Below are 27,813 nucleotides of genomic sequence, written 5' to 3'. Positions count from 1 at the left end.
ATAAAGACTAACAACTCCGCTAAAGGTCGTTCTTGGTAAGCGGTTAATTTCGAGGAATCCTTCGGAGACTTTACCCCGTCCCCCGCCATAGACTCACAACGACAGCGAAGACTGGACTTTTATACTCGCCGATTTTTTGCTCTCCGAGAAAAGAAGGCTTTTGGAAAATAAACGGTTTTCTTCTCGACGACGGCACGTTATGGGACAAAGTAACGCGCCGAGTTCGCTGCGACTTAATAAGGGTCGGACGTAGGGAGGACGGAAGGCGAGGGCTGCGCGTCTGGGAGCGACGCGGGACGTCGTCGTTAATGAAACAAAAGGCGGTCGTCCTTTTCCTTGATTAGAGCTAACGTAATTTCCCCCTTAAGACGACCAAAATGTCCTCCCATTAGGGAGCTCAAATAATAAGGAGTAGAAACAAAGACAACCGCCCTAAAAGGAAGGCCGATGTCCGCGTCCGTGCTGAGAGCCACGGGTGGTGGTTGGATCAACAAGATGACCCGCTCATCGCTTCTGGGGCTGACCACTCGCCCGGCGATGATCAAAAAAAGGAAAGCCCATTTACTTCTTCTTAGTACCCCTTATTTCGCTTAAAGTGGACGTTACAATATATCGCTGGGTCGCGTTATATCAGAAGGATATATGTCTTTTAACGATAGAAGTACGCATCTGCATATACGCTATTCGCACGAAACATGTACCTGGGGTAGGCTCAAGGTACACTTCTGGTTTTACGTACGCAAAGGAGAGGATATTGAACCTACAGACGGCCCGTCGTGATTTCCACGGGGTTGATAAAGCCGAGACAAACTTATCATTTCATTAGCCACGATAGATATACAGGGTGTTCGTTAAAAACGATCAAAGCCTAATAAGTTAGATTCTATGGAGTTGAAATTTTCAGCTCACTTTCCTCAGACAGGCGGTCTTTTTTAAATGAAAAATCAGATGACTGAACATTTTTAAACCGAACCTTTGTTCGATCTCTGGTTTAAGGTCATTCAAAAGATATCAATCAGGTTTAGAGAGAAAATTCCATTTCAAAACGTGTGCAATTGGTTCAGAAAATTAAATTTTCATCTATTCTTGTTGAAGTATATACGGTCGTCATGGCGACAGTTTCGTTCTGGAGAAAACTTTTGGAATTATTTCGAACCATGTCTTCAATTTACATTATCGTAAAATTTCGAAATTGGAAACAAATACTTTCCGACTTATTAGCCTATCAGCGTAATCTTCTCATTGATTAATTAATTCCCACCTAAACCTAATATCCTCATAATTTTTTTGACCTTGCAAGGTCATCCGAATTTTCATTGTCCAATTTCGTTGCGTTTAATTTATTTCACTTATGGTCGTAAACGCGGACACCCTGTATAGAGCGAGTGTTGGCATATTTTCCATACCGTTTAAAATATTTCCGTGAATCGATAATTACATAAAGCCTTTCACTGTTAATTAGGCGTAAGAGATGTCTCGCGTATTAACTATAAATAAATAACACCTTTCGAAAGAGCTCTGCATTTCCAATTTAGTTTTTTTTATCAACCAAAGTGCCCTCGGTAAAATTTCATAATCTGATCTCCGCTGTGTTGAAAAAAAAAGAAAAAAGATTCTTGGGATGGATAAAATGAGAAGCGTAGGAGAGCTTCACTCTTTATTTAAGTGGGGAGGCCCGAGCGGGATTATTAATAAATAGCGCCGCCAGAGAGCGCCCAAGGTAAACGTCCGCCGGTAATGACGGCAACGGTTTAGGATCTTTCGTCGAGATGAAACTGCCTCCCCAATTCTTAGAGGAAAAAGATCATCTATACCGCAACCCATCCTCGAAAGACGGTTCTCGTAAGAGGGAAAACGCGGGTAAAGTCTATTCCACCGAGTCCCAAATCATTCCTCGTTCGAAGTATAAACACCCGAGTTCCATTAAACGAATAAACGATGGAAACTAAATATTAACTGGACGAACAAACTTTACCTTTTACCCGTCTTTAGCGGTACTGTCGACTGATCGTTCCACTATATAACGAACGGCCCGTGTATATCAAAGACGAGAGTCTCGGCAAACGAGTACACACCTAATTGGCTAAAAGTTTCTACGCCTAATAACTCGAATCGAGAGAGATCCTTTGGTTAGATTATATTGGACATCTCTCGAAGAGAACGAAAATGAAGTCATTAAAAATTAAAAGCGTTCGCGTGCGTAAGGCTCGAAGAAGATTAGCCGTATCCAGCTGGGCCTGCCGGTGCCGAAATATAGGCAGCACCCCCCATAGACAAATATACCAATTTATTTCTTTTAAATATTAAATGATCAATTCGAAAGTCAATGCGTTTTTTGTTCGCGAGAAAACCACAAGGGCAAAAATATCCGTTATTGTCATAAGCGTATAATATATCTCGTACGAGAGAAGTTTCCCATTCGATATTCGAAAGGTATTTCTCAAAAATATATTTAAGTTTTAATATAAAATAATTAATATCAACAATGCGAACTTGACCTTCAAAATGACGATCTCTAGAATTTTTAAATTTGATTTTTCAAAAGACGTTTTGGAATAAAATAATCATTATTATACTGAAAGTATTACAGGGGTTTAATTATACATGTTTATTTTAAATAAATATTCTATATAAATATTATATATTGAAAATAAGCAAATATCTCTTTGCGGAGTGAAATACTAATATTTTGCATCACCAGCCTGGAAATACTACCATTGAAAACTGCCTCGAGCCTGCGAAGGTACAAGTTTCAATTTTTTATGCCTATTACATATTTAATTTCCATGGAATATCATTTAATTTCCATGGAATATCATTTAATTTCCATGGAATATCATTTCATTTCCATGGAATATCATTTAATTTCCATGGAATACCATTTAATTTCCATGGAATATCAATTAATTTTCATGGAATATCATTTCATTTCCATGGAATATCATTTAATTTCCATGGAATATCATTTAATTTCCATGGAATATCATTTCATTTCCATGGAATATCATTTAATTTCCATGGAATACCATTTAATTTCCATGGAATATCAATTAATTTTCATGGAATATCATTTCATTTCCATGGAATATCGTTTAATTCCCATGGCATATCGTTTAATTTCCATGGCATATCATTTAATTTCCAAGGAATATCATTTCATTTCCATGGCATATCATTTAATTTCCAAGGAATATCATTTAATTTCCATGGAATATCATTTCATTTCCATGGAATCTCATTTAATTTCCATGTAATCTCATTTCATTTCCATGGAATCTCATTTCATTTCTATGGAATATTATTTCATTGCTATGGAATATTATTTCATTTCTATGGAATATTATTTCATTGCTATTTGACGGAAAATCACTTAAAATTTGGGAAATCACGAATTAGATTAAATTATTTTAAAGACTTATAAACGTAATTACGGAGCTTGTAAGCCATAGAGCGACACAGAAAACGAAAGAGAAACGAAGAGCGGAAGACAGAGATAGAATAGAAGTTTTATGCCATTCAACATCGAGTGAGCGCAAAGATACGTAAGTAACCGATTCCACCCAGTGGCTACCTTCATTTCACTCTACGCGACACAGCCGCCCGCGCTTCAGAATGGAATCGGTTAGTCAGTGCTGACACATCTACGTTTTGTCGTACCTGAAAAAATGATTTCCGTCGAAGGATCACGAACGCCAGCTAAGCAAAAATACACAATTTATGAGAACGAACAACAACTACGTTTAACAAAGACACAACACGAAACGAAATCGTCTCATTTCTTTCTACATTCGAATATAAAAAGTGTGTCGCGTTGGACGATAAAAAACGTTTTACTAATGACTGGGGGAAAAGTCACGCCTTAAAAACCGCCCCTTCGATGTCGGCTTCCCCACGCGCTGCCCTTCACCGCGGCGAAACACGAAAAAGTCGTTCCCGAGGCGCAGCTACAATAATTTCCATATTGTATTATTACACGGAATAGGAAAAGGTGTTCTCCAAAGAAAGCGCGCAAGACCTCGCCGAAGGAAGGCGGGGGATTCGGGATCGACGCAAAACTGATTAAATGGAAGCCATCCCCCCCCCCCCCCCAACGCAGCGCGGAAACCGTTGATTTCCAAGAATAACGAACAAACCAAATTAGGATAGAACAAAAGATATCGGATAAAGAATGAACGCCTCTTTTTCTGCACCTTCAAATATAACGATGCCTATTCACGAAGATCATAATGGATTTGGTGATTATCCATCGAAACCCCCCGTACAATCAAGGTTTTACAATACGCAAATAATGTAAATAAGAGCGAACGCACAATATGATTGCCAAAGTTTCGTTACTTTTGAAAGAAATTCGAATCGTATAATGTTTTTTTACACTAGGCTAACCATAAGTAACGTAAAAATACGATAACTATGACAGAAGTTTGCTATTGTTTTAATGCTAATTTAATGATCGACTTGGACTCAAACTGAGTAGCGTGTTATCGTCCTAGGAGCAACAAACACAAGGAGAACGCAGCTAGTCATTAAACACGCTAACGCGGTGTTGTGTACAAATTTCATTGGACGAACCTTTATGCCGAATGTTTTACGGAAAGGGGGAAGACAATTTCCGAATTTTCCCCTTCCGACGGCAGCAGGCGCTAAGGCGTCTAACCAATGAAAATTGTACGCGAGAAAATGCACTGCTTTTGACGGGTTGCGTTTTCCTTGTGTAGGTTGCTGTGTTTGTTGTGGACTCTTCTTGTTATCAAAAGTATATAATATATCTCTTACGGGAGAGGTATCTATCTCCCAATACTGCTAATGTTATTCGTTTAAAACATGCATTTTCGCTGTTTTTAAAAATTCATTTCGGAAGAAACAAGATGTCACACAATCCTCCCGATGTATTAACTATATATTAAATTTAAATTTCAACAAATTTTCAATCATCTTATACATTAACTTAATAAACCCAAGAGGAATTTAATCGAAAATGTATTTCTCGAGTTACCTGGTTTTGGAAATAAAGTAACGAAACGCGAACGAGCTAGATGGCGCCGCGCCTGCCTGTCTCAATTGGGAATAAATTCAAATTTGACAATAATGCGTACACTGGTTGTTTGGTCCCTCGAATTGGCCAGAAATCGCACTTAAAATTAAAATTTCTTCATGCAACCGAAACCGTAGTTCAGAAATGATCAAAAACATAAATTTATTGTATTTACTAATAAACCAAAGATCTGCTACTTCATGGTATTTATTTTTTTAAATCTCGGGAGCTTTCGGACCTTCTTCAGCCGCGTTTTACAAATGAATGCCCCCGATATTAAAAGAAAAACAAAAAACCATGAAGTAGCAGATTTTTTGTTTATTAGTAAATACAATAATATTATTCGCCATGGTAATAAAAGAAAATATTTATAATAAAAACGTAATATTTAACCAAATCGCTCTTAATTTAAAAAAGAGGTAATTTTTAAAGCAAAAATGGTCAAAAACCACTAAAATGGAAAAATGATTAGCTTCTTGTGCTCAAATTTAAAAAAAAAATATATTGGGAAACCAAGGCCGGTAAATGTAGTGTCGAACTAGATATTCTCATAAGTTAATGATACCTCTAAGTAGACAAATGGCTATGCTGCCTATGGCGGATATGCTTGTCCAAATCGACCTATGTCTCTCCGTACTGCGTATCAAAGTAGCCTTAACATGCACTTGGAACTTCCGAAGCTGACGTTTCTTTAATCCCGTTTGGTGCAAGGCTAGCTTGAACTTCCCCAAAAGAGATAAATTTCGGTATTCCCTTAGAAAATTCGTTCCCCCACAGAGGCAAAAGAACGTTTTTTTTGCAATTGTTTTATTTATCTCAGCCCAATATAGTTTCATTCTCGACCGCACAGCGGCGCTGGGTCCGAGATATTTTTCAAATCTTTCATTTTCGCGGGAATCGGAGAGACAACATTTGACATCACATTTTCTGGACAAAGATTCCACCTTAAAAAGGCTTATTTGTCTACTTAGAGGTATCATTAACTTATGATATTGTTTATAACCCTACCTGGTAAAGAATTATGTACGACACGGTGGAACCGGCTACACTGTACGTGAAACCAATACACATAAATACCTTAGATTGGGCGTAAAAATGGTATTATATAGCAGTTTTCTAAAGCTATACCAGATGGAAAATATGATATGTGGTTTCCAATCCCCCTCACGCTCAAAGAGTAAGCTCCCCCCCAAAACAAATCATTTCATTAATTCCTTAAAACTAACGTATGAAATTAATCAGGCTTCGATTTCTCAAATTACGTCGGGTTTACACCATTTGAACATAAATTGTGATGGGAAACACAAAATATTTATCGTAACCAAGTTTCTATCTTTAATGGTGGTGTGTCTGTCTGTCTGTCTGGGCTACGAACGAGTACGCATTTTCGGGGCAAAGTGTAATCGCTGCGTAGGCAGTTTCTTAGAATTAGAGAAAAGGTTTTTCCAAAAGAACCCTCTTTTCGTCATTGGGTGTAGTATAATTATTTTTAAATTCTCGTCAGTACCGGGCGGGATTCGAACCTGAGCCCTCCTGCACGACAGGTGAGCGTTCTACCATAGAACCACCGATACACGTTACGAGTCACTTGCTTGGCTTGCCAACTTATTTAGTTAACAATCGTATAAGAGATATATTGTTAACTTCTGATGACGGAAAAACGTTGATACGTATCTCTGAATTACGAGAAGGTGCCTCTTAAATTAGTATTAATTTACGGGGCGTGTTCCCTAGGGTAAATTGTTTCCACCATCCTAGACATTTTTTTCGTTATCTTCCATCCATCGTGGCGAAAAGGCTTCTTTATGTGGCTGATTACTCGGGAAGCGAGCGACGTTACGTGATATACGATAAAAGAAGAGCCCACGCGCCAAGAGCGCGCCTGGAAGGGGAAAAAAGCGAATTCGAAGCAGTCGGGGAATGAAATCGTCGCGAGAAGGGTTGGAGAGAGAGAACGCGGCGTTTTTAGGCGAAGAGGGCCTCGAGCCACGGCCGGGAATTCCCCAGGAACGAGCGAAAAGGCCCACTCTCCTATCGTACGTCTATCTATATAAAAAGAAATGATCCTTTCGAAGGAGGAACTTCGCTTTACTCCTTCAGAAATGTCGCTTTTACGCGCCTACCATCAGCTGATACTCGGACCAAAGGCGCCTCGAAGGAGGTCGGAGGTTTCCGCGCGTTGGTCGTTGCTTGACCCGCCGCGGGATATCGAAATCCCTTCCCGACTCTTTTCTCTTACAGCATTCGGACACTATCCGGCCACTGTTTTTGGCCCTTGAACTACGAAGTACCGTTGTTAGGGGTCATCCGATACCTTCGTCGAAGCCGTAAAGGAAGGTACGGTTTATACGGAGGCGTCTTTGGGCGTCGTGGCCGGGTGGCGCTGGAAGTAACTCTACCATTAGTGCACCGCGGGTGGAAGCGAAGAAGAAGGGAGCGGCCATAAATTTTAAAATCGCGTATACATCTCGGGGTTTCGCTGTCATTTCCTCTATCGTGACACTTTGGAGCCAAAGGCAAATGCGTTTCGAATTGAACAAACAGCCTTCTCCGAGAGTTTATATTTTGGAAACGGGCGAAAATAAATCGTCTCGAATCCCGGATGGCGCTAAGTTGTCCCGACAACCTCTGACCTCCTTCTGTCACGAGAAGACAGCGTCGATTTACTTTATAGACGGCACACTCTCTATATCGCGGTACCGTATTCTAAAAAGATACGCGAGAGTTTATATCTAGGAGCAACAAACACAAGGAGAACGCGGCTAGCTTTTAAACACGCTAACGCGGTGTTGTGTACAAATTTCATTGGACGAGCCTTGAAGCTGAACGTTTTACGGAAAGGGGGAAGACAATTTCCGAATTTTCTCCTAGTTAGTTAGTGGTCAACAAAAGAATTTATTAAAAGTAGATTTTAAGTCACTTAAAACTACTTTAGAAATGTTCTCACTTTTGGTCCTTACCGGAACGAAGTTAAGCGTATTGAAAACGAGTACATTAACGACAAAGGGGCAGAGAACTACATTGGGAATGCGCCTAGTCAGTTTTGGCCGTCAACTCCATCTCTTCCGATGACAAATTAAGGAAATGTTTCAGATACCAAAAAGAAAGCGCGTGATAAAACAAATCGCGCGACCGCCCCAAAAATAGACAAGACGCGAAAAATTGTTTACGTCGGCGCTATACTAAAAACCAAGATAGCTCGAAAGAGAGAGTTCTCAACGAATGTCCCCCTTTCGCAGTCTGTTCGGCTACCACCAGACCGAGCCTAAAAAAATGTCGCGGGGGGCCGGGAGAGAGTTAGCCAGGCATAGCCGGATGATTCCTGTTGGCTCAGCTGACAAGGTTCGGCCTGGCCGCTCTTCGTCAGCGAGGCGACCATTGATCATCTCCTGACAGGAGCGACCGACCGAAGACCAACGCGGAAACCCCCTTTCGCAAACCCACCCTCTCAAATCACGGAGAAGGATTAGATGAGCCGCCAAACTCTTCTTCGTCTTGGACATCGCGGACGGGATAGAGAGATAGCCTAGTAGTTGCGAGTTCGAAAGAGAAATAGAGTACAGTCGGCGTGGGTTTCAGATCGTCTCGCGAAGGGAATCGGCACAAAGATATTTTCCGCGGAGGGTTTCATCCCGCTACGAAGCAAATAGAGACGCGATAAAAAAAGCTCTTGGTCTTTGCCCGAGCGCTCCACTCTTTCGGTGGGCCACGAAGAATGAAGAGCGTGGTTGAGAGAAACGCTTGTACTTGGTTCGTCTTTATTGGTTCATTTCAGCCGTCCGTTAGGCCTTTATAGCCCCTATAACGACGATGACACTTTATCCGAAGGAAAGAATATTATCTTGTTGAAAGTGTTTTTTCCCACCTTGGCCCAAATGCAATTTGAAATCTTAAGAACAAAGGGTGTAAATTCTAAAATGCTTACGTGTAAAATAAACAAATATCTTTTGTAGTTTTATTTGCGTAAATTGTTTTTGAAACTGCGCTAGTTAAACAAGTTGGTTCTGTAGTAGAACGCTCACCTGTCGTTCAAGAGGGCTCGGGTTCGAATCCCGGCTGATTAAAACATTATACTACACCCAATGACAAAAAGAGGGCGCTTTTGGAAAAACCTTTTCCCTGATTCTAAGAAACTGCGTACACAGTGATTACCCTTTGCCTCGAAAATGCGTTCGCAGGCCTGACAGACAGACCCACCCACAGACAGACACGGTGGTTGTATAACCCCTCCTAGGGTACAAAGTCCCCTCGGAGAGGTAATAACCCCTCCTAGGGTACAAAGTCCCCTCGGAGAGGTAAAAATTTAGGAGTGGATGTCAAATGAAAGTATTGAATTATGTTTCTCATAATTTATATTTTCTTTGATTTGGATTTTTTCCATTCTGCAATTCCGGGCGAATTCAAATTCGACGAAGGGAAAACGGTTTTACTCCCGGGATCGAAGAAACCGCTGAATTCACGTTCTCGTCATCAATTAGGCATTTTCAACCAAGTCGGCGATTTTTACCCCTCTTTTCGATTTTGTAAAACGCGCGCATTCGGAACGCTCGAAAGGGAAGATTAGCGAGACTAACTACGATTATAGCCCCTCTTTCATTCCGCCTTTTACAACAACATTCGACCTGTTTCTGGAGTAACGAAAACATTTCTTAGCATCCTGCAGAAACGGCTAAAGCGCGATCTTATTACCCTCCCGCGAGTTTCTCTTTCCCTCGACGAACAAAGTCATCGAGAAAGGAATAAAAAAAAAACGTTTCCAGATTAAATAACTAAGAAGTAAATTTTAATCTCACGACGCCAGTGTAGCGGAATTTAGAAAGTTAAAAAGCCGGGAACCAATTCTTTTTTCTATACAGGGTGTTTCAAAAGGTTATGCAAATATTTGAAAGTTGTAGGTGTGAGTTGAGAAGTATGCCTGTTTTTGTCCCATTTTCCTACGATGAGTTAAAGGAGCGCCAGCGAGCTTCAAAGTGTGGCCTACTAGCCCCTGAAAGTAGGCTGTACAAGCGGAAAATCAAGCAGCGGGGATTTTAAATATTGTTTAAGTTTACTTTTGTACGCTGGTTACCTCGATTGGTTTACAAAGTCCTTTTTACCTATCACACGAACCCAAACCTTAATGTTCGATTTCCGTGCTGCTTGATTTTGCGCTTGTTGCAGACTACTTCCAGGGGCTAGTAGGCCACACTTTGAAGCTCTCTGGCGCTCTTTTCACTCATCGTACGAAAATGGGGGGGAAAACAGGCATACTTACATACTCACCCCCTACAGCTCCTTAAAATTTTTGCATAACCTTTTGAATCACCCTGTATATTGACAGCATTTAAAGTCATGGTTGCAATATTATAAATCAATTTCTTTATTTGAAACATAAAATTTTAATGTTTTAATAAGTTTTAATTAAACGATTTAAAAAAATCATGTAGTATCGTTGAGCTGCATAAAAAATTGATTTCTATATATCATTGATATTATCTGTTAACATTCATGTTTTAATACATCAAATTTAATTAAAAAAATTAAAAGAACAAATAATTGTTTAAATTTATCTTTATCAAATTGTCATGAAATTGTTTCCCAAAGTTGAGAGAAAAGGGTTCACTTTTCTCTGTCCTCTTTGAATCACCTACTCTCGAGCTATTTAAAAACATGTCAATTGCGGTTAAAGCTAAAAGACGCGTCTAGTTCACGACTCCTCCAATCTTATTTAGTTTTGGCTCCTTCACTCCGTGCAAACGTGGCCAATTTGGTTCCGAGTGCAACGCCTACTAGAATCTCGATTATTCAAAAGGCGCGTGTGAGAAAGGTGGAGGAGAAGTATTCGAAGGAGAGCGAATTACGGGAAAGTGGAAATTAATTAGGACGAATATAAACACGGCGGAGAGAGAATGGTGAACGGAAGGCGATACGGCCCTTGAATTTATTACGAAGAAGACCGAGATTCAAAGAGAAGGAGAATCGTCACCTTATCTGGAGGCCTCCTTTTCCGACACCATATTCGTCTATACCTCGCCGAGAAATCGAAAGGGATTTTACGCCCAGGGTGGGAAAGCAGACACCAGTGATTGGTCTTCCTAACAAGACCGACAATTATTTGATATCATTAAAATTGCATCACATACGCCACCGTTGAATTATTAGACGTGCACCCATTTATTAATACGAACTAGAGTGGGAATAACGGAGCACCTGGTTTCTGATTGTTTAATAAAGTAGTTAAATTCACTGTGAAAATTATTAACGCAAAGAATAATCCGCCTAGGAATGGAAAAAGTTTTATCGTATTGACTGCAGAATTCGATTCCGTTAAACGAAATTTTTTGGTGTGTATATCTTTGTCCAAGGTCATTTTGGATACTCCAAAGTTATTTCGTGGAATCCAAAGATATTTCTTGAATTCCAAAGTTATTTCGTGGAATCCAAAGATATTTCTTGAATTCCAAAGTTATTTCGTGTAACCCATAGTGATTTCGTGAAATGTTAAGAAATTTCGTGTAACCCATAGTGATTTCGTGAAATGTTAAGAAATTTCGTGTAACCCATAGTGATTTCGTGAAATGTTAAGAAATTTCGTGTAACCCATAGTGATTTCGTGAAATGTTAAGAAATGTCGTGTAACCCATAGTGATTCCGTGAAATGTTAAGAAATTTCGTGTAATCCATAGTGATTTCGTGAAATGTTAAGAAATTTCGTGTAACCCATAGTGATTCCGTGAAATGTTAAGAAATGTCGTGTAACCCATAGTGATTCCGTGAAATGTTAAGAAATTTCATGTAACCCATAGTGATTCCGTGAAATGTTAAGAAATTTCGTGTAACCCATAGTGATTTCGTGAAATGTTAAGAAATGTCGTGTAAACCATAGTGATTTCGTGAAATGTTAAGAAATTTCGTGTAACCCATAGTGATTTCGTGAAATGTTAAGAAATGTCGTGTAACCCATAGTGATTCCGTGAAATGTTAAGAAATGTCGTGTAACCCATAGTGATTCCGTGAAATGTTAAGAAATTTCGTGTAACCCATAGTGATTCCGTGAAATGTTAAGAAATTTCGTGTAACCCATAGTGATTTCGTGTATCCCATAGTGATTTCGTGAAATGTTAAGAAATGTCGTGTAACCCATAGTGATTTCGTGAAATGTTAAGAAATTTCGTGTAACCCATAGTGATTTCGTGAAATGTTAAGAAATTTCGTGTAACCCATAGTGATTTCGTGAAATGTTAAGAAATTTCGTGTAACCCATAGTGATTTCGTGAAATGTTAAGAAATGTCGTGTAACCCATAGTGATTCCGTGAAATGTTAAGAAATTTCGTGTAATCCATAGTGATTTCGTGAAATGTTAAGAAATTTCGTGTAACCCATAGTGATTCCGTGAAATGTTAAGAAATGTCGTGTAACCCATAGTGATTCCGTGAAATGTTAAGAAATTTCATGTAACCCATAGTGATTCCGTGAAATGTTAAGAAATTTCGTGTAACCCATAGTGATTTCGTGAAATGTTAAGAAATGTCGTGTAAACCATAGTGATTTCGTGAAATGTTAAGAAATTTCGTGTAACCCATAGTGATTTCGTGAAATGTTAAGAAATGTCGTGTAACCCATAGTGATTCCGTGAAATGTTAAGAAATGTCGTGTAACCCATAGTGATTCCGTGAAATGTTAAGAAATTTCGTGTAACCCATAGTGATTCCGTGAAATGTTAAGAAATTTCGTGTAACCCATAGTGATTTCGTGTATCCCATAGTGATTTCGTGAAATGTTAAGAAATGTCGTGTAACCCATAGTGATTTCGTGAAATGTTAAGAAATTTCGTGTAACCCATAGTGATTTCGTGAAATGTTAAGAAATTTCGTGTAACCCATAGTGATTTCATGAAATGTTAAGAAATTTCGTGTAACCCAGTGATTCCGTGAAATACAAAGATATTGCGGGGAAAAAAATTTATTTCGTGAAACCCAAAGAAATATTTTGGAATACCAAGTGGAATCCAAAGTAATTTCGTTGAAGTGAAAGTAATTTCGTTGACGTCAAAGTCATTTCGTGGAAGTCAAAGTTATTACGTGCCAAATGAGGTCGAGACAGTGCGTATGTTCGTGAGGACGGGAATAACAATAATGACGTTACGTAAAAGACACCTATAAGCTAGAAACGGATAAAGCGACGCCTAATAATGTAAAATAAGCCTTTTCCGCAACTAACAAGTACTAAAGTTGACAAAGTCACGGGAGTTTTATAATGAGAATAATCCCGAACTAAGTATTCGTATTTCGTCGAATTGACCTTTCGCGGGAGTTCGGACTTATCTCTTCTTTAATGAATAGCGACGGGAAGCGGAGTCTAACGGCGGAGAAAAGAGCGGGAGAGATGGAGATTAGTCCACCATCTACCGGCGAGATCTCTAATTAGAGAAAGTCCGTCCGAAGCGCGGAAGGTAGAACTAAGAAGGGTAGTGACCTATTACTCATTTTACCTTTCATTAATAGCGACTGTATTCCGAAGAGGCCGCCAGTTCGTGCCGCCGCAAAAAACAGCAAAATGACGAGCGTGCCAATGATTGATTACAACAAAACGCGGTTTCCTGTTTACGCAATAAGCTTTCGAGCGCAATGCGGAGGCAAAATGGCGGCCAGGCTTCGAAGGCGGCTGCGAAAAATGAGGCGCCGTTATCCTTCCACTATAGAGATGAGGACATCACGCGAAAGCACCCGCTACCACTCAAACGTTTCTCGCAAACTCGGCGCATTCTGCAAAGGCGGAATATTCTACATTCTTAATCAGATTTCCCGCCGCCCCTCCCCCCTGCCTCTGCATGGAGTGAAGTCAGGCCCGGGCTAAATTTTACCTCCGCGAAAGAGAGAAATTGTATTCAAAACAGGTAATTGCTTTCATAATTGGATTTCAAATTTTGCGTAGAAACGCGAAACAACGCGGGCTTTGTGTAAATAGGGGCCGTGACTTTCACTTTGTTCGGTATCAAGTTCGTAAAAGCCCGCGGATTATAAACGTGCGCGATAAAGACTTATTAGTTCGGATTCGTGACTTACGTTTCATTTGCGTGAAGGTCATCTGTTCGATGTGGCTCATGACGGACTGGTGGTCGAGAGTCAAGTCGAACTCGTGCGACACCCACGGCGTTGTTGTCACCTCCTTATGCCACATCATGTCCACGTTGGACACGCGGTTAATTAACGCCGAACCCACCTTGTTCAATTACGAAACAAAAATTAACATTTTGCGGAGGAAACAACGACATAAGTCGAGGGTGGTCTGATTTCATTTAGTCAATTATATCGCGATTTAAATTAAATGATTGAAAAATCTTCGATCTAAATCGCCGAATAAAATTACAAAAATTATTTTAATTTATAGCAATTTGAATTACAAGAAGCACTAATTTTTAAGTAATTAAACTTAATTAAGATTAATGAAAATTTTGGTTAACATAACTATTGCACGCCAATTATTTATCAAATTGCCAAGAAAAATGGTCATAAAATATTTAGAAATTAAATTTATATAAAGTAAATAGTTTTTTTTATAAATAAAATCACCAACCCTGGATGGTCGCCAAATTTGTAAACGAGCAATAAATGGCCGGAGTACCTGTAAGAAAGCGGTCGGGTCGGTTTCTTTGAGGGCTTCTATGCAAAACTGCAACAAGCCCGTCGTCTGTTGAAGCTTGCTGGTGCAAGTACCAACTTGTTCCCTCAGCGTCTTGACCTTGTAGTCCCTCTCCTTCCCGACAAACTCCAACAGTTGAAGTTTTCTCGCCTGGATAGCCTCTATCAGAGCGTCGCAATGCTCCACTATCGAAAGCTCGAATTCGCCGCAATTTTCCTTTAGGAAATTAGAGAAAGAAAAACGAAAGTTAGGGTCGAAACTTAGATGGAGCCACTGTCAGCCGCATTATTATTCCGAGAATAAAAAATATCCCCGCAAAGTCTATCAAACCGGCCTACCTTATAAATATACATTCGCCGAAATATAGCCAGTCTTCGGGGGCTCTCTACGAGAATAATATCCCCTCATTTCTCTTCCCAATCTGGTCGAGAAATAAAACGAAAATGGGGGCATTTCCAACTAACTTTATACGTACACGGACGGTAGCGGAAAGGCGCTCTGGGTTTATTTTTTTTATTCCTTTTAGAATCCAACACCGTAATCATTATTTTCTTTAGCGGCGGCGGGGACTAAAAGTGGGTTTCCTCCCAAGAGTGGATCGGAATCTCGGGGAAATTCGGAGGGCTTTGGAAGAAGTCACAGCCGAGGAATTGCATCGGAGCCACTCCAACTACTTTTTCTTCTCAAAGTGTCTACTTATAAGAGAGGAAGAAACGATACGCTGCCGTAAAAAGGTAAGTTAATCCCTCAGGGGCTCAGTGTCAACTTATCAGTCGGAGAAGGTTTAAAGATAGAGAGGCCCAAAGAAAGAGAGCGATACAAAATATATATTTAAAAAGCGTCTCCCTACCCCCTTGCCTGCCCCCGGACATTCTATCTTTTGTTAAACGTCCGCTCTCCAATTCTCCCGGACAATACCGGAAATAAAATAAGTAGTCGCCTAGACAAATCGCCGCTTTCAGAATGTAGAAAATGAATTTTTTTTTAAACATACGGTTTTCGTAAAATATTATTGGGTTTAAAATCTTTGACATCTTAAAAATTGAATTGGACTCAAACTTAATACGAAATCTGAAGTAAATAAAAGGCCTGAACGTAAGCGGATTCTTTAAAATTCGGTAAAAATAGTGTTGTAAGTCGGAAAATGACCGATGCATTTTTCCGAAAAAATAAAAAAAGTTTTAATTCCATGATTAGAATTAAATTTTTTACAAATTTAAATAAAGCGGAATTTTTGCCTAATTTTTTCGAATCTAAAAGTAAAACTAAACCTATAGTCTAGTTTAAACTGATTAATAATGTAACACTATTAATGTTTTGCAGTATGTTTACTGATATTAGACATTTTATATCGACAAAAATCTAAAAACATTAAAAATGAAAAGTAATTTATGTTTAATTTTTTTTTTTTCAATTTGCGGAAACTTTTCCGCATTTTATTAGGTAAAAATGAGAGGGATCGTTAAAAAAATTACTAATCCAAATATAATATCTATAATAACTCCAAAACTAAAGGGCCTGGTGCAGAGACGTTTTGCGATTCCTGTTAATTTTAACACGATCGCAATTTAGCGATTCAGATTTGGCGAGCTGTTTATTTGGCGATCCTCGCAATCGAAATCGCGGTGCAGAGACGTTTTAGCGATTCCTGTTAATCGGCGACGCTGTTATTTTTCCAAATTTTTTTAACCAAGTAACGGACCAATGGGAGAGCTCCATTTCTGACGCAAAAAGCTATCACGTGGTTATGTTTGGTTTGTATTTTGACGATGAAATCCTGGCTCTTCTAATTAATAATTTCCTAACTCTAATTATATTATTAGGTTTTATAATTTTTATAGTTAAATCCGTTATTTTATTAAAATAAATTTATATAATATAGCCACGAAGGGAAAGCAAAACAGTTTCTGAAGAATGAGAGGTTATCCAAAATCTTTTTTAAAGCCTTAAATAGTGCATGAAAATTAGTTTCTTCTGATTATATCATTTTTTTACTCTTATTATTTATTAGATTGGTTGCATTTATTACACAGTTTAATGGTTTTGTTATTTTAAAGATATATTTTTATAATATGGTTGGTACATCAATAAAATAACGAATTAAAAAAAGATTCATTACTATTATAAGCCAACATATTCCGAAAATGATTCTCTGTTAGAAAATGAGCCGTATCATTTGGTTTTTAGGAAAATATTTATTTAAAAACTTAGCTGATAGCAATTAAAATAAAACTAGTTATAACATAAATCAATAAATAAAAAAACAGCAATTTCACGAGGTTACAAAAAATGGTAATTGTCTAAAGCAATTTCTAGCGAAATATCCTATATTGATCACACGTAAAACAATGGTCCTAGTATTTGATAAAAGTTGTTGTTCTACCTAATTATCTGGCATTTACATAGCCTAATCCAGGTATAAATTGTAACAAATGATATAAGCGTGTAGAATTAACTGACGAACACTTTTAAGGTAATACATCAAATTATTGGCTCGGTAAGCTCTTGATGCATGCCAAATAAACTTGAATATTCCAATACATCTTTTATCGCAACTCCCTAGTCTACCTGAGGAAAGGTTTCTTCTCGGTAGATGAATTGGTATAAACGCTGGTTGATAGCTTAAGATCCTTGATACACTGAACCAATTCACCATGTCATTACCGACTCATTAGTTAAAACCCACTGCATACAGTACCAGCAAATAAGGATCTATAAATAAACCAAGGCTTTGAATACACCCAAAGTAGTAGTGTATAAGATTCCCTATTATAATTTATTCTTACCTGTAAAATTTGTAAGAGTGGCTGGCTTATTTTAGTGTTTCGTAAATCGTGATTGTGGTTAGGCCTTGGCTCTGACAATAATTCGACAAAAACATTTTTCGGGAAGCGATAATGAGCTAGAAACTCAAATTTTAATAATTTAAAAGATTCTGACCTATCGTGTTGTAAAATTTATCTTATTAAAGTAGGTAAAAAGCGTTTACTTCTCAATTTATTTCCCGAGCTCTTTATGTAACACAATCTGCCATTATTTTTGCGAGCTTTTCGGCGGCTAGCGACTGCCCAAGACCACTCGCAAAATAAACAGAGCGACTTCCTGTTATTTTTGCGAGCGAGATGTCTCTGCACACCGATTCGGCGCGAAGTTCGATAGCACGCGCGTTTTCTGTTAATTTGGCGATGAATCGCAATTTGCCGATTCTTAAAAATGTCTCTGCACCGGGCCTTAAGGCCCATTTTCATGCTCGCTGGTAGTGGATAAAAATAATCAAAATTCGCATCCGCTACTCGCAAGCGTGAAAATAAAGCTAAAATATCTGTTTGAAACAGATCGACGCGGAAAGTGAAAAAGTGTATAGCTGAAGCGGATTTTGTCGATTTTTACCCGCTACCAGCGAGCATGAAAATGGGGCTTAAGCCGTTAAATAGGCGCTAGCATAAATTATTCATGTCTTGTTCAACTTGTTAAAATGTTCCACGCGCTCTTTAATATTTTAGCGTAAAAGGCTCGCGCATTTTTTTTATTTCAGGGAGCACGTGCGAAATCGCCCGAGCCCGCTTACGCTAAAATATCAAGACGCGCGTGGAACTTTTAAACAAGTTGAATAAGACCTAAATAGAGTTTATGCTAGCGTCTGTTGATTCTAACCTTGAATATAATCTTCAAAATATCTGTAAACGTAAACAAATGTTAAAATAAAATCGTAACTTATGCCCGTCTATTTTTGACCTACTAGCGCCTGTAGAAGTGTTCGCGTGGCAGTACGCGGGTGTTCGAGAAGAAGGTGACTACCGTGGTTAATGGTTCTCGCGGTGAAATGACCAACAGTGAGGCCAAGCACCGAGAACGTCGTTATAAAATTTAATTCCCATATAGAAAGGAAATAAAAGCTAAAGGAAATAAAAGCTAAAAAAAACTCTAGTGGGTTCGTTCTTTGTTAAAGAGAAAAAAATATTTGATGACTTACGCTGACTTTATCCGTCATGCCTTTGAGTCTCTGGATGAATTCCGTGGCGCTTTTGGCTTTTTCGGACAGCGCTTGCAAGTTCTGAGACAGTTCAGTCTGAAAAGAGACAAAAGGAACAGAATATTTAATACAAATACTTCGAATATGAAAGTCTTCGGTTTCCCCTTCCATAAAAACTTGTCGAGGTTAACGGTAATAGTTAGTGTAGGGAGCTGTTGGCTCGTTCGCGTGGCATGCAGGGCTTGCTACCACCCTCCTACGCATTGTAACCGGCCACCTGAATTAATGGCTTCAAAAGTCACTTGATGACTTAGGCCTAAGGCGGTGCCTTGGGTATTAGCCTAGCTGATTATTATTATTATTAATAAGTCTTAAAAGAGGGATTCAAATGACAAGTAAATGTTAAAAGCAGGGTTGGCAAAAAACCGGCTTTTTTAAATTTAAAAATCCAGTATTCTTAAAACCTGTTGTAATCGGTGGTTGAAACCGATTAAATCTATTAATAAAAAATGCTCAAATTGCTTATAACTAGCTCAAATTGCCCGATTTCAAAATTACGTTTTTGCGCGTGACAGTACCTTTACATTGTGAGGTATAGCAGACTTATTTACCTACTTCTATACCCTAACATGGCGGCGTATTTTCGCGCGCAAAATGGATTTTAAGATCCACTAATGGCTTATATGTAGCTCTCATTACTTACGACAAAAAGTGAAGGTTAAGTTTTAGTTTTTTTTCAATATTTTTAATTCATTTCTCAATATTTGTTTTTTTTATAAAAAAAGTGGCTTTAACGATGGATTTTTTTGGTGGTTTAAACCAGTCTGGCTGGTTCTTTCCAACCCAGATTCAAAGGTATGAAAACGGGTGGCACTTAGCTCAACTATAAACAATTACTAAAGACGAAAAAGTCGTATTCCCTATTTTTCTATAGGTCTATAGAGATGATTTGTTTGGGGTATGCTACTTTCAAGATGAAAAGCGGGCCTCCACCGTGTTTTCCTCCCAAAATTGAGAATATCTAGCGCTCATTTTTCAACATAGCGCGACGTGAATTGAGCCTTACTCCCCGCCAGCATAGAGACCTATCATTGACCCTATTCATTATTCCTTTGAGGCTGCCCTTTTGTAAGAGATGTAATTCTCGGAATCCAAGTCATATATCGTTCCTTCTTAGGTCTATTTTCCGTTTACATTTGACCAGAACCAGGAAACCAAAATTGATTCGCCAGTCATTCCATTTTTTCGCGATGACGGTTGGAGGAAACATTTATTCAGCCATCTTACATACCATCAATATTGTCGTATTTCATAGAATTCGCTAAGATAATTTTAATAAATCGGACGCTTAGAAAGTGCTAATATTCTTAAATAAATTAGTTCATTTAGTGGATCTCATTAGACAATATAGAGGTTAGGCTAGCACCCGAAAATGCGTAGACTGCTTTTGTGTCTACACAAACAGACAGGGTTGCCACTAAATTTTGAGATTCAGATTCCCTGACTATTTCCTGTTTTCCCTGACCATTTTAAGATATTTTCCCTGACTTTTAAGTAAAAAATTTTTACTTTCTATTTTACTTTTATCAGAAGTTAATAAATTTAAATCGACTTATATTTCAGTAAAATCGTGATCGCAATGTTGAAAAAATTAGCCAAACTTTCAAGGAAATAAATGATAATCATACAATTTCCCTGACGTTTTAGGCCAATTTTTAATTCCCTGACTTTTCCCTGACGTGTGGCAACCCTGACTTTTCCCTGACGTGTGGCAACCCTGACAGACTGCACCTCCTATAAATTTACCACTACGCGTTTTGTGGGCGTTTTCTGGTACTTACTTAGCTTGTCTATTGCCTATACACAAATTTACTATAAGCATAAGTAAATTAATCACGAAAGTATGACATTGAACGATTTTGGTTAATGATAGTCTGTCACGAAGTGATTGCGTAATCGGAAGTTACGGAAGAGGAAAGTCCCTAATCTCTTCTTCTAATACTGCCAAGTTGGTGTGATTTTGAAAAAGTAAAGGTTCTTTTTAATAGGCCTTGGCTGATACTGATAAAAAGCCTGCCGCAGCTATTTCTGGGGCCTGTTACCTACCACTTCGGAAGTCTAGTTAACAAAGCAATTATTTATATGGTCACTGTCTGGAGATCAGGAAGTGTTATACTTATTTATATTATATTACTTATGGTATAAACTGTATAAATCAGCGTTAAAGTTGCGTAGAGATATATTAGATACTTCTTTGATCATTTAAATCTGAATTTCCAAAACTCAGCGACAATTGCACGCGGGAATCGCCGTTATCAAAAAGTAAAAATACAACGGGGAATTTTAACATTTCTGGTTTAACGCAAAAATGATTACGGCAAACTTGTTTGAATTAATATTCGCTATATCAACAATGAGATGGCGCCCTAGTCGTACGCGACAATAAATATTACCCGGACACATCGTAAATATGCGAGGAAGCGAGAGGGGCAGAAGAGCCATCGCGGAGGCGTACATTTTTGAATTCTTCCGACCCTCCCTCCCTCCCAGTCGAAATAATAAAGTAAAAACGGGGAGCATGTCGTTTAAATTTAACGATTGTTGCGCCGCCTAGCGTAGCCCGCACTCTCAATTCGCGCGCCATTTCTGGGATATCAGCGTGACAAAGGAGATTTCGCGAATAAAACGGCAATAAATGATAAACACCGGAGAAGACCTCCGCTTTTCTCTCTCTTCTTCCGATGTATTTTGGAATAAATATAAGGTCACTTGGCAGGGACCTCGAAGGAAGGCGCACGGAGTAAAGTCGGCGCGCGCGACGTTAGCCGCTAAGGAATACAAAGACGGGGAAAGAAGCGGAAACGGAAGAGTATATTCGTAGGAAAAACAAATTCGGCTTTCGGCGGAAGAGTCCGAACACGCGAATAAAAAGCGCGGGAATATGATCGCAGCATCATTTCCGAAATGGACGACGGGTCGCTGGCAACGAAATGTATCAACTGGAAGTGCCACTTAATGGTAAGGATAGGGTAAAGGCCGCGCGTATATGTTCTGATAAGGGGGCTCTATAATGGTAGTTCTATATGGGCTCCGTTTCCTTTTTCAATATACGAACGCGCGTTACGTCAAACTGTAGCAACTTATGTTTAAAATATCAGTATTTTAAATCAACAGCGAAGGAAGAGAAGATTGCAAAAAGGCGCGCCACTTTCCCTTATTGGATGCGGAGCCATATTACTATTGCATTCGGAACTACTTTTTCCATGACTTTCAATATTGGCACGAGATTAAGAAATCTGGCGCACTCGTCGCGGGAGGAATCGAAATAATTATTTCTGCAAATTTAAGAATACACGAGGTTTCAGGAATTAGGAGACAAATTTAAAACGTCATCGGGTTTCATATGCCGGAATGGGACCTTATTGATAGCCAAGTAACAAACATATGACGCGTGTTTCCATGACACTTAAAGGGAATATAACCTGCAAAGCAATCTTTATGGAAGACCTCTACAATTTCTCAAATTTCCCTGAACAGTGGAACCAAAATTTTTTAAAGCCAAAGGCAAGAGCGGCCTGAGCTACAAACGTTGGTGTTCCACACCAAATACCTGAGGTTTTATTCCCTTTAAGTAAAACCCAAATATATTATTGGTTTTAATTGTCACGTGATCGTGGCTATCGTCAATAAGTCAAAAACACGTGCCCTAATTCGGTGCATAAAAACCTACAAACGTCAGTTTTTTTATTTTAAAATTAACCAATTTTAGGAAAACAATCCTGATCTATTTTCATTTTTCAATTTACCGAATTTCCCAGATTTAATATTATGTAAGGGACATTTTCAAAAGAAAAACTTTGTATATTCATTATATTTCCTTTTTGAATTTGCGAAATTCATCAGAGTTCCTATTATATAAGGGACATTCGTTTTAGGGAAATACCTTGAAAATAAATTTTAAAAATTCTAAAGAAACAAGGTTTTCAATTGATCATACAACGATCATTCACATGATACAATTTATTTTGAAGAGATACTCGGAGCTCGACGAAGATACGAAACGCTTAAATTAATCGCGAATCCGCTAGAAGGAAACACAGTATAAACACAATCGTATTTACCCGGAGAGCGAGCAAACAACGAATAAGTTCTGGTATCTCTCGGGCAGAGAGGAAAGGCTGGAAGCGGCGAAACTATCTTTGCTAAATATCTCCTTATTAATTCCCGCGAGGAAAGGCGCAAAAACGCGGCGAGGGAAAGGATCCTTCGCTAAAATATAGGGATGGCGGGGGTGGATGGAAATACCTCGGGGGAATGCCCCACCCGCGCTGACAAATGGTATTCGCCAGAAAAGGAGCAGCTTTGAATCCGGAAATTCGCAAACTACGCAACTGGGGGGGTTATAAAGGAGGAAGGCCATATCAAACGTAGTGAAGTTCACCGCATCCACTACGTTATACGTATCCCCGATACAGAGAGAGAGAGAGGGTAAACCCGGCTCTGGCACATCCCAGTTTTAGCCCAAACGTCCGTTCTCCGTATTGCAGGGGCCGTGTAACGAGAGAGCCGATAAGAATAATCTAATCTCACGCGTTCTTGGTTTCTCCTACGGCCAGAAGAGAAGAGCGCGTCTCCGGGATGGAGAGGAAGCGCGGGAGCAAACGGATCCGGGATACGTCGGGCGAGCGAGGCGCCGAGCCGCGGACGGCGAAAGAACTATACACTCGAGGAGAAGGCGACGCCACTCTTCACACATGATAGTAAAGACGAGGTTATTGGGGAGGGTATAGTCGGCTTCTTTGTTTTAATATTCGGGGGATGCCGGTAAGCTCGCCGTCTTTAACGCACTCTTTCCCGCAATGCTGGAATGAAGAAAGTATCTCTCCGCTTGTATAATAGCTTCGGAATTTTTCTCCGAAGGGCTGTAAGGGATTAGTCATAAAGTTCCTTTTCTTCTCCGTGTTTTCCCAAGTTGATGGAAATTATATCTATAGGTAATGCTCAATTAAAATTAATTTGTCTTTTCTTCCTCGTGTTTTTTACGATAAGAATGGACTGGATAGGATTTATATTTTACAGGGTGTTTCAAAAGGTGATGCAAAAATTTTAAGGAGTTGTAGGGGCTGAGTTGAGAAGTATACCTGTTTTTCCCCATTTTTCTACGATGAGATAAAAGAGCGTCAGAGAGCTTCAAAGTGTGGCCCCTGGAAGTAGCAGCAGGGACTTTAAATACTGTTTAGGTTAACTTTTTACGCTGGTTACCTCCATTTGTTTACAAAGTCCTTTTTTACCTATCACACGAACCCAAACCTTAATGTTCCATGCTGCTTGGTTTTGCGCTTGTTGCAGTCTACTACCAGGGGCTAGTAGGCCCCACTTTGAAGCTCTCTGGCGCTCTTTTCACTCATCGTAGGAAAATGGGGGGAAAAACAGGCATACTTCTCAACTTTTGCATAACCTTTTGAACATCCCGTATAAAGTATAACAAATCTAATGTCAATTTTGCGAATCACCTATTTTTATATGGGAAATAGTGAAGTGTTTTCCGTAAATACAAATTATTTCGTAATGAAATTAAATTCTTATTTTCAACCCACGAAAGAACACAATTACCTTAATTAAAAATGTTCACAGAATCTCCAAAACCAATAAGATTAAAAAGGCAATTAAAACCGTTTTTTGATCCTTCAAAGAAATAAGAAAGGAAGCCTTCGTATTCAAAGGGTTTTTGTTTCAACGTTTCCTTTCGCGCAACTTCCAAACGCGTAATATCAAACCTACAAGCAAATAACTAACGATTAAGTTACTAAATCGCACGAGACGACGAATTCTTTACAAAGGTCGTAAAGCAACGGCAAAAAATATTAAATAGTCAATCAAAAAAGAAAAAAGCCGAAGATGTAATAGAAAACAAATAAGAAAAACTGGCTGCGAAGCTGGCTTTGAAAAAAAATATTCGGGAGGGAAAACTAAAAAAAAGAAGAAACACTAAAAACGTATAAAACGAGTTACCAAGCAACGATCAATAACTGTAAAGAAAGTAATTGGGAAAAGCGAGCGAAAGAAGTGTGCGCGAGAGAAAAAGATATCTTGCTTTATCAGAAATGAGAGGTCGACCTGGAAGAGATACTCTTACGCTAAGGGAATAGAGCGCAGTTTCAAAATAACATTAAATGCAGTTACCTGTACTAATCTAATATTCTTACTTGTTGTCAGGGTTAGCTGGTTTAAGCCACACTGGTGTAAACCAAGTTATTTTTTTTTAAAAACCAATGGTTTTTTTAATAATTTGTGTTTTTAATTAACTAAAAATTATTATAAAATGTTCGTACTTTTTCTTACCGAAATGATTACATTTCTAAAACATTTACAAGGTGACCACATTTCCTATATTTTCAATACCTTCCTATAAATTCCTTAGGTTTTCTCATGTAGTATATACCCCGAAAACATTCCGTCGTCGTGTACCCTTCTTCATCCTATATTTAACTTTATTTTATCTAGTGTTTTTCGATAATAATCCTTATTTTTGCTTATGGTTTTTCCTATATTTTCCTTTAATTAGCTTGAAAAATTACTATTTTTTCTATAAAATTTTCAAGGCATTTTCCTGGTCACCCTGCATTTTTACAAAATCAAAAATGAAACTAAAACTAAAACTTCGTTCTGGTGAGACTTGTAAAAAACGAAACCAAAACTAAAACTTTGTAATAATACTCATATCAATTTTTAGTTGAATTGTAATATGTATTACACACTGTTAAACAAAAACGAAAAATACATGAAAAGTAAAATAAAGCAGTGTTTAAAAAAACCTGATTTTTTGGGTATTTTTTAAAAAAAAACCTTTTTTTCCTAACCCTGCTTATTGTAAATAACTTCATTGATTCGTGTACTGTACTACATTAAAAGTAAATAGGAGAAAAAGTCTCGGGCCGGTTTTCTCTAAGGCATGAAGCTATTTGAGTGGTAAATTATTTTTCAGACTTCATCCCCCATTTTATTAAACATGTACTCTACATCGGTAAAAAGTTTTTTTTTAAGTTTTATTAGCTTTAATTAAAAAAAATAAAAAATACATTCTGCAGTTTCTCACGTAGTTATTTATTTCATTTGTTAAAAGTAATAGAAGTGCAATAATTGGATAATTTTGCCTTATCAATAAAACAATTGCTTTTAAAGGAAAAGGCGCAAGTTCCTAGCCATTCTATCGGCTCTTTTAGTCACGTGGTTTGGAGCGCATTTCAAAACATGTCAAACGCAGTTAAAGCTAAAATACACTGTGACTTGTGATTTCAAGTCTGATTATTTATGTTTATGTATAATAAGTAATCGAATTTTTTTTATAAAAATATCGCGATATTTTGGAACGCCACTATCGAATAACGCGATATCATCCAATCCGTTTATATCTATGATGCCGAAGAAGAGTGCCCACAAAAAAATATGGTTTTCGAGGCTCGCCCCCCCCAATTTCTTTTTTAGTTGTTTTTTTTGGCGCACACCAATCGAAAGGATTATGAGCTCCGAAAAAGAAACAAGTAAAAGTAATGGCTTTATAATGCTCTGGAAACTGGCAGGCGTTCTTTTGGCCGGCAATAAAGAAATGACCGTTATTATGACGCTAGGCTGGTCAATTTCATGGCGAAATATCGCCGGACAAGAATTATACCAATATAACGTCGGCCGACACAGCGGCGAGCAAATAAATTCATTTTCCCACCTAGACAACGACCTGTTTATACCACAAGTGATAAATAAGTGTGTAGTTACAAATAATTCTTATTGTTTTAAGATGCTCTTATTTACAACTGTATTTTATCGTTTCTCGTATCTTTAACACAGTTCATTGAATTCCCTTCTCGTATGGCGATTGGAGAATAATAAAAGAGGTTAGCCACGCCGACATTTTAAAAGAACGGCGACATTTTCTAGCCTGATAATTTAGTAAATTTTATAATCTGATATTTTTGTAAAACTACGATGTTTTTTGCATATTTTGTAAACTAATAATATAGTAAGAATCCAATGTAATTTTTTAAACTGATGCTTTTTTTTTCAAATTTCAGATCTTTTTTAATTATTTACATTGATTTTTTGTAAATTTTAGAATATGAACTTTTGTAAGTTTTTGAATCTGATCTTTTGTAAATTTTAGAATCTGATATTTTGTAAATTTTAGAATCTGATATTTTGTAAATTTTAGAATCTGATCTTTTGGTCAACTTTAATATCTGATCTTTTGTAAACTTAAGAATCTGATCTTTTGTAAACTTTAGAATGTGATAATTTTGTAATTTTTGAAACCCAATGATTTAGTAAATTTTAGAATCTGATTTTTAGATAAATTTTAGAAGCTGATGATTTAGTAAATTTTAGAATCTGATTTTTAGATAAATTTTAGAAGGTGATGATTTAGTAAATTTTAGAATATGATTTTTAGATAAATTTTAGAAGCTGATGATTTAGTAAATTTTAGAATATGATTTTTAGATAAATTTTAGAAGCTGATGATTTAGTAAATTTTAGATTCTGATTTTTAGATAAATTTTAGAAGCTGATGATTTTGTAAATTTTAAAATCAGACATTTTGGTAAGTTTTCTTATTTTAATAATTTTGTAGAATCTGATAAATTTCAATACAAACTATATATACGCCTATATTAAAAGGTGGTTAAAAATGTTGACCCACCCTATGAAATTTGAATTTATATGGAGAAGAATTTCCTGTCTTGTTTCGTGTTTTCGGTTTCAGACGACTTGTAAAAAAATAATAGTTTCTTATTGGTATTTCATATAAATTCAAATTTAGCTGGGTGGGTCGGCATTTTTACCCACCTTTTAATATAGGCGTATAGACACGTGACAAAGAATTCTAAAAGCTTCTTCTAGATTTCTAATAAAAGTAAGCGGATATACCCGAATGAATGAATCAGTAGGTTACTCGTTATCATTTCTCAGCACTAGCGGAGACACAATAGGCGAAACTATTATGTTCATAGGCGCTGAAAAGATGGTAGTCACGTGACTTTGAGGAGAGCTGCAGCGGCATCTATCCTAAGAAATACGAACTATTATTCATTTTACTAATGGTGGTTTAAATTTCGATCGATTATCTATTTATTATTATTATTTAAAACACTTTGTAATAGAAAAGTGGAAGTTAATTAGCTGTCTGCAATATTT

General features: G+C 37.9%; 1 protein-coding gene across 2 annotated transcripts in view; it reads right to left on the bottom strand.

Annotated features, from left to right (window-relative positions):
- Window positions 1-27,813, bottom strand: part of Trim9 (E3 ubiquitin-protein ligase Trim9) — a 150,073-nt gene that overhangs the window by 12,109 nt on the left and 110,151 nt on the right. For both annotated transcript variants that reach the window (XM_090181263.1, XM_090181261.1), the window contains exons 2-4: window positions 18,628-18,723; window positions 14,637-14,870; window positions 14,078-14,234 (exon numbers count right to left, since the gene is read on the bottom strand). In XM_090181263.1, the coding sequence (XP_090037389.1) occupies window positions 14,078-14,234; window positions 14,637-14,870; window positions 18,628-18,723 (487 nt within the window). The remainder of the gene's footprint in view (window positions 1-14,077; window positions 14,235-14,636; window positions 14,871-18,627; window positions 18,724-27,813) is intronic.

The sequence above is a fragment of the Leiobunum rupestre genome, chromosome 7 (genome assembly GCF_980474605.1).
Source record: "Leiobunum rupestre chromosome 7, qqLeiRupe1.1.hap1, whole genome shotgun sequence".
In the NCBI taxonomy this organism is placed as follows: Eukaryota; Metazoa; Arthropoda; class Arachnida; order Opiliones; family Sclerosomatidae; genus Leiobunum; species Leiobunum rupestre.
The sequence above is the reverse complement of the archived record's forward strand: the minus strand, read 5'-3'. Positions and strand labels throughout refer to the sequence as shown.